The sequence below is a fragment of the Bison bison genome, unplaced genomic scaffold, assembly GCF_000754665.1.
Source record: "Bison bison bison isolate TAMUID 2011002044 unplaced genomic scaffold, Bison_UMD1.0 scf7180017864489, whole genome shotgun sequence".
Taxonomy (NCBI): Eukaryota; Metazoa; Chordata; class Mammalia; order Artiodactyla; family Bovidae; genus Bison; species Bison bison.
Window position 1 is genome coordinate 2117836 of NW_011495048.1, and position 8536 is coordinate 2126371.

The 8536-nt window shown below is 39.2% G+C and overlaps 1 protein-coding gene across 3 annotated transcripts in view; it reads right to left on the bottom strand.

Annotated features, from left to right (window-relative positions):
* Positions 1-581: 581 nt before the first annotated feature.
* The window catches only part of CTNNA2 (catenin (cadherin-associated protein), alpha 2), a 1195405-nt gene continuing 1187450 nt past the window's right edge, over positions 582-8536 (bottom strand). For all 3 annotated transcript variants that reach the window (XM_010863262.1, XM_010863261.1, XM_010863260.1), the window contains one exon: positions 582-869. In XM_010863262.1, coding sequence (XP_010861564.1) covers positions 582-869 — 288 coding nt within the window. The remainder of the gene's footprint in view (positions 870-8536) is intronic.

The following is an 8536-nucleotide window of genomic DNA, read 5'->3' on the forward strand; positions in this document are numbered from 1 at the left end:
AGAACAGAATACAGATTCAAAGAAACATTTTAGGCTGGATGAATTAGTTTCTCCTTAGTAAAAACTCCACATAATATTATGGACATGATGTCAAAGTTAAATTGTTCAATTTGTGGGCCACACACTTAAGCGTATTGGCTAGTACATTTTTGCACTTAAACAGAAGCAATACAAGCTTTATGTTCTACCATTACACTTCCAGTTTGTCACTTATTAATATACCTGCCAACCTAATGATTCTTGCATGCATTAGAGTTTGCTTTTGTAGAGATAATTTTATTTTCCCCATCCCTCCCACTCCCGTAAACACTGCAATGTGAACTCTGCCCAATTTTATGAGAATGTTGCAAAGGACAGCTCTGTGCCACCTCGGGACAGGAATTTCCTGTCCCCTCCCCAGGCTAGAGACGGATCAGTGGTATTGATCACATCTCATCTTACATGCAAACAGACACTGTTCCTTATTTTCCCCATGCCAGAGGCATATGAGTCAGCAGGTATGCATACAAAAATGGAATTAAAAAGGAAAAAAAAAAAAAAGAAAGAAAAAAAAAAAAGCTTTCTTGTTAAAGCCTATCGTCCTAGAAGGAATCCATTGCTTTGAATTCACTTAAAGCCTGTACAGGCGAAATGTGTTTCTTCTGAGAACCTCGTCTCACTCGTGTCTGGAATTCTTCAGGCTTTTCTCTCTTCACAAGGGGCTTCTTCTCTGGCGCCTTCATCTTCCAGGACACTACAGGTGAGTTGACAGCTGCTGTCCCATAGACCTTCTGGTATTTTGTTGAGGCCACATACGATGCTTTCACTGTGAGGACAACAGCATTCATCAGGTTTTTAGCTGCCTGGATGAGTGACGTGGCACTGTCCAGCTAGAGTAGAAGAATAAGATAAAAATGGGTTAGTAAAGGCCCAGCATTCAGAAGATGGAGGTGCAGTTTCACAGTTAAAACAAAGTTGTGTCTGTGCAGGTATACAGTATTTCCATAAAGGAGCAGATTATTACATGATAAGGTGAATAGGTTAAAAAAGTCACCCGTCTTCTATTCCTAATCCCAACATAAGAAGGAGAAAAAAAGAGGATATTTGATGATACACAGTTTTCTTAAAATCTCAATACCTCTAAAGACAAAACTTTTTTTTTAATCACCTAAGAATTCCAACATAACAGAAATTTTCCAAAGTGGAACATTTAATGTTATTACATTAGGCTGACTGGTAATGATGACAATTACTTAAATGTTTGAAAAGCATTTGGCAGGCACTGAAGAATAAAAAGTTATAAGGGTTTTCCATCTCAGTTTTATGGTCCTCCCAGTGAAAGTGTCTATTAATTTCTCCACCCTGACCTCTGGATTGATAGGGATGCAGGCAGTTAGGCAGAAGAATATATCCATGGATACACTGACTTTTTAATTAGATGTCTGATATTCTACAGTATCTGTCTGATTTTTCCCAGGTCTTACATGTACTTCATATAAAAATATCAACAATTGTGTTAGGTGTGTTTAGGTCAGACAGCATTCAGTAAGACCCCCCTATTCATGTGCTAAATGAAATATTGTTTTTTTAAGAAGTGCCAAATGCTATTTTAAGAACTTTTCCCCACTCAACTCTCACAACAGTGCTATGACGTAGGTATTACTGTCATTGCCATCATATGGTGAGAGATCTAGTGCACGCAGAGATCTAGTAATTTTCACAAGTTTACACAGCATAAGTGATAAGGTCCTTCAAGACTGTACTACTGTGCCATACTGCCACCCTATTGGGTAGGATGACTTTAAAATTGTTAAGACAAGTCACAGCTTAGAGCAGCATAGGTGTGGAAATTCATATCCAGACTCTAAGGCCAGGGATTTTTCCAGTTACCTCTTTTTTGCTTTTCACCAGTTAGGCAGCATGTTACATACTTCATACTAGACCATTCAATATCTGTTTCAAACTCCTGGACCACAAAAGCTGAAAAAGTTCAAAACTGCATTTCCCAGACTCCCATTCAGTCAGGACTGTATGTGTCACCTAGTGACAGGAAAGAATTAACAGCTGCACTACAAATATTACTCTAGCTTCAGGGATGCCTGAATGTAATCTGTTCATCAAACTTATAGTATCAATTAAGGAAAGGTATCCCATTGTAGCTAAATGAGGAATTCAAGGCTGTTGCTAAGGAATGTGCTTCTAGTTGCTGAGGCTGTTCACTGTATAACTTGTAATCAATGACTGTAGCCACATTAGAGAATGGGAATGAGGCATACGACCTTCTGGGTGTGAGGAATTAACAGTGTTTATGCCCAGTGACCCCAAACACTGTGACTCCCCAGGTGATATGACCTACATTCACTTAACTTGTCATTTTCTGTGAACCAAGCAAGTCTCAAGTAGTGACTGGGGACATCAAATGTTATATCCAAGGGCTCTATTATGTTGCCCTGGCTGTTATCTGTTTTACATCCTGAATTAAAGCTAAATAAACATATTATGAGCTTAAAAAACTCTATGAGAAATAAACTCAATTCTTCTACGACAAAAAGCTTATAAAATCAGATCACTGGAGAAAACAACAGAAGGAGCTTTTTAAGTAAGAATTTCTTACAATGCCATAAAATTAAGGCTTCACCATACACACACACTCATACATACACACATAAATTAAACGTCAGTATTAATTAAACTGACTCCACAATAATATAGAGAAGCAGAGATTTGTGGATTAGAGCCATGACTCAAGGAATATATAATTGACTGCTTTGCAAATTAAATCAACCAAATGGATAGAGTAATTACTTACACTACCAATTCTATTACACTGTATATGATGTCCATATACCAAAATAACCATTTAACCAATAATGTTTACTTTATACAGCATAAATTTCTAAAGTCAGTTAAGGAAAAGAAAATTCTAGATTATTCACATTAATAGAAGGGAAGCCAAGCACAGATTAGTGCAGTGATGTTCTAAGTATGGTCTCTGAACCAGCAGTATCAGCATCACCTGGGAACCTTTTCAAAATGCAATCTCTCAGGCCAATTCCAAAATTTCTGAATCAAAAACTGGTAATCCAGGAGATTCTGATTCATGCCAAAGGTTGAGAACCTCTGGATTAATGAAACCCAAAGACTATCTCAAGGCTTGTTTCATCCAATGATTTCAAGACGTTCACCATCCACAAGTTTGGTAACATCACAGCTCATTAACCAATTGAATTTCACTTTTTCATCTTTCCAATGATACTTTCAGGTAGGAATATAAATAATGAAGAAAAGAGATAAGATAGCAAAATGCTGGGACAATTAGGAAATCAATCATGGTTTCTTTAGAGCTAGATACAATACCCCTTAGCCAATTGACAGTTCCCCGTAAAAGTCTGTCAGGTTTCAAAAATGAGCAATATTCATTCACAAAGTTAGTTGCTTCTATTGTGGGCTATGAGTGAAGAGAGGGTAGAATGATATTAATATATCAGGGACAGTTGTGTTGATTTGCTTTGGAGCAACAGAATTAGTAGAAGTAGAATAGGACCAAGTATGTCTATTGTATTTTAAATTGTCCCCTGGAAAGCAAATCTTGGGAGAACTGAGTAAGTCCAAAGAGAAGAATTACAAGTAATCTGGAGATTTTTACCACAGATTCCATTTTCAGATAGATGGTGTCTAATTCTGCTGCAAAAATATGATAGCCTCTTTCTTCTTCAGAACCCCTTTGTTCTCCCAGCCTGACGCACGAATCCTGTGAATAAACCTAACACATTGGTTGAGAGTGAGATGATTCTGAATGATTGAGCCAATGATTTTGTTCAAACCACCTGGTGGGGCAGGTACTAAATTTATGGCAAGGCAAAATGAGGAGGTGAGGCCCAGCTAAGCCTGAGCAAATACTGAGGTAGTAAGGCCAATCCAAAATCAATGCAAAATTTTGACTTTTTCTTAAAAATTGGATTCCCTAAGGGTAAATTTTACCATTTGCCCTTTACCCACCATAATGATTTAGATCATTTTCAGCACCATCATAATTTGTTTTATTTAAAAATGGGTTTCTTTTATACTTGTCCAAAACAGCATCGAGACCTGGTTTTCAAGTGGAACATTTTGTTAAAAATTCACTTTCTAAAGAAAATACCTTAAAAACCATAAAGCTACATTTCAAGATGATATTTACATAGAAGGTTTATGAAAACTTATTTCACATAACTGCATTCTATTTCATGATGTATACTATAACTAGGGCATTTTCAAACAAAACATGTTAATGAATATGTGTAAACGAAGTTCTTATAATAACAACCAACATTGACTGAATGTTTACAAGGCGCTTGGCATTGCTTTAGTCCTTTTAGTTAATTTGCATGACTCAAGAGTCCAAGGAGAAGGCAATGGCAATGCACTCCAGTACTCTTGCCTGGAAAATCCCATGGACAGAGGAGCCTAGTGGGCTGCCGTCTATGGGGTCGCACAGAGTCATACACGACTGAAGCAACTTAGCAGCAGCAGAAGCAGAGTCAAAAATCCTTGAAATAGAAACTCTACAACACCTTTTACAGATGAAGAAAGGAAAACTTAGGGAGGTGAGGTAAGGTAACTTGTTCCTGTTCAGTTCAGTTCAGTCGCTCAGTCAACGTCCCACTCTTTGCGACCCCATGAACTGCAGCATGCCAGGCCTCCCCGTCCATCACCAACTCCCGGAGTCCACACAAACTCATGTCCATTGAGTCAGTGATGCCATCCAACCATCTCATCCTCTGTCATCCCCTTCTCCTCCTGCCCTCAATCTTTCCCAGCATCAGGGTCTTTTCAAATTAGTCAGCTCTTCACATCAGGAGGCCAGAGTATTGGAGTTTCAGCTTCAACATCAGTCCTTCCAATAAACACCCAGGACTGATCTTTAGGATGGACTGGTTGGATCTCCTTGCAGTCCAAGGGACTCTCAAGAGTCCTCCAACACCACAGTTCAAAAGCATCAACTCTTAGGTGCTCAGCTTTCTTTATAGTTCAACTCTCACATCCATACATGACTACTGGAAAAACCATAGCCTTGACTAAATAGACCTTTGTTGACAAAGTAATGTCTCTGCTTTTTAATATGCTGTCTAGGTTGGTCATAACTTTCCTTCCAAGGAGCCAGCATCTTTTAATTTCATGGCTGCAATCACCATCTGCAGTGATTTTGGAGCTACCAAAAATAAAGTCAGACACTGTTTCCACTGTTTCCCCATCTATTTGCCATGAAGTGATAGGACCAGATGCCATGAATCAGCAAAGTAGGAATTAGGACCCATACTATCCTTTTCTCACCAAAGCCGAACAGCTGAATCACTATACTGTGTTACTTCTCTTAAGCCTCATTCAGTCTCTGGGGTCTTGTTTTTCAGTCACAACCTATCATTCAAAATGAACAAATCTCAATTATTAACTCTGGGCATCCTATGGGCTTTCCAGGTGGCTCAGTGGTAAAGAATCTACCTGCCAGTGCAGGAGATGCAAGAGATGTGGTTTCAATTCCTGGGTCTGGAAGATCTCCTGGAGCAGGAAATGGCAACTCACTCTAGTATTCTTGCCTGGGAAGTTCCATGGACAGAGGAGTCTGGTGAGCAACAGTCCACAGGGTCATAAAAGAGTCAGACATGACTGATCACACATGAACAGGGAATCCTATAAACATCATGACTGAGTCTAGTGAGAGCTTCTATCTCCTGATCTGTAATTTTGGGTCTTTTTCTCAGAGCCTGGATTCTTTCTAACTCTATCTCTGGGTGTTGGATGTGCAGCATGCATGCATGCTAAGTCACTTCAGTCCTATCTGTCTCTTCAAGACCCTATAGACTGTAGTCCGCCAGGCTCCTCTGTGCATGGTATTCTTTATGCAAGAATACTGGAGCACATTGCTATGCCCTCCTCCAGGGGCTCTTCCTGACCCAGGGATGGAACCCACATCTCTTGCATGGAACCCACATCTCTCTTTACCTCTGAGTCCCTGGGGAAGACTTCGGGTGTGCTACTGCCCAGTAATCCTTCCTGGCCATTCGCCTGTTCTCCTGGTTGGATTCACCATAAGGGCAGCAATGCCTAGGGTCTGAGCCATGCAAATTTGTCTTGTACTTGCTCAGTTTCTCTGAAGCACATTCAAGCTATGGCAGTAATGACTGGCTGTACACTCAGGTGGGGCTCAGCTACTCTGATGAGTGTTCTAAGCCTTTAACTGGGCCGGTCTTCCTAGCTTAATAACTCTCAAAGGTACCCCAGTCATTCCTCAAGCTGGCCTACATATACACTGACTAGACTCACCTACAGAAAGATACTTGTATATTTTCCTGCTCAAAGGCCTTTTTATTTCTTTGAGTATGCACATGCCCACGTGTACTCTCTCATGTTGGATTCTTTGCAACCCCATGGACTGTATAGCCCACCAGGCTCCTCTGTCCATGGGATTCTCCAGGCAAGAATATTGGAGTGGGTTGCCATTTCCTCCTCTAAGGGATCTTCTTGACCCAGGGATCAAACCTACATCTCCTGTGTTTCTTGCATTGTAGGCAGATTCTTTACCACTTGAGCCATCGGGGAAGTCCTAAAATTCCTCTATCAAGTCTAAGACAAGTGGCTACTTAATTAAAAAAAATAATAGCTTATGTTTAGCATTTGTGACCCTGAGTCATTATCTGGACTAGCTTCTCAAGTTTTCCTTCTCTCACCCAATCTCATTATGATAGAGGAAATACTATTGTGTTCCACTGGGACTTGGAAGGGCCATACAGCTTGTCCTGTATCATGACGATAGTAAGTGGTAAAGCCAAGATTCAATCCCAGAAAGCCTAATTTCAGAGTCCATGCTCTATCCATTGCTTCATGCTGTTTCTCAGAGTTGTGACAGCAGACGAATCCACAGTCCTAAATTTCATCAAACTGTGCTAGACTAAGTCTCCCCACTCCATCCCATAGGTGTCTGTTGTCCCTAACCACAGAAATTAGGCTTCTAATTCTGTCACTATTCTTTTTAAAATATCAAAGTACTATTTTAAAAAGGCAACAGATGTTTGCTCACATCTTGTTCTATTACAGTCCATGAAAAGCAAAGAGGGGTGGGAAAACTGTTTTACAGCCATTTTTATAGGGTTTTTCTGGCTCTTTTTCTGCCTCTCTTACCATTCTATTCTTCTTCACCTCATTTAACACCTAATAGATATCTTTTTCCCTGCATTTTCTTATTTTGTGTTTTGAATAGAGAGAAATACTAGGGGGAAGACTTTCCTGAATTATGATTCTCCCATTAATCAATATTTGTGCTAATTCCTCATGTCAAAGCTGAAGATTGTTGTGAAAAGTGCTTATAATGAATCTTTAAAGTTTACAGGATCATCTGGAGATTTCTGAAACCCCATGTCCTTAAGTTTTATGCTATTTCATTAACATGGGGTTAATACTGCAAGAGGTGCTCAGTTTCAGTAGAAACAGAATTTGACACAAACGTGACTGCAAGACTCAAATCACACATGAAGATGCAACCACATTCTTGAAACACTAATTATCATTTACTCTTTATCCTACATCTGTCTACTTACACATTTATGCATCCAAGGACTTCTTCACAATAGATACCTATTGTAACTATGTTGTGTCAACCACTGGGCTTAAGTGTTGTGTATACAAATATTAGACCCAAAGTTTTAATTTTTGTTCAGTTTCTAAGTCAAGTCCAACTCTTTGTGACTCCCATGAAGTTTTAATGCTCTATTATATATCCTTTAGTTGGATGTGAGGTGCTAAAATCCCAGAAAATAGAGGGATCTACCTTGAATCAGATAGGGATAGGGTAGGAAAATAAAGCTTACTGGTGGATATGATGTCTAAGCTCACTTTGATGGACTGAACAGAACATTGTTGGTGCCTAGATGGTTAAGAATGCTGAAGAAGGACAATTTTAAATATCATACAGATGGGTATATATGGATGAATTCATCCAGGTGGTATTAACAGAAACAAGAGGGATGCTGCAGTGCTCAACTGTTGAGTTTCACTTTGGACAAATGGAATAGTGTGTGTGCTATAAGTAAGCGGAGTGAGTTATCAGAGGGAGAGCTGAAATTCTGTGAGTGAAATTCAAGAAAACCATGTTTTGTTTATATCGGTTTTCTCAGTTCTGCATACTCTAAGTATACAACTTATGTCAATTTCTGATTTCTTCTTCCCTTCACATTCCTTATTTAGTGTTTCTACAGAGAGACACGATAGAATGTGGAATGAAATATTAAATCCATATTCTGCCCTCAGGTCAAAAAGTCTAATGAATCTACTAAAATTTTTTTCAGCATTATACTTCTAACATCAAAATCAATATACTTTTAATAATCTAAGACATAACATCATCAAGAAATATCTTAACTATTCCCTTGACCGGCAAGGCTACTTTTGATTCTGTTAAGTAATTAGCAATCCCTCACCCTTGATAATAATGGTGAACTTTCTGGGACCAACCAGCAATAAACCAAATGCAGTTTAGATTTAACAGCTGGTTTAAAAAACAAAACAACCCACCCCACCCCCC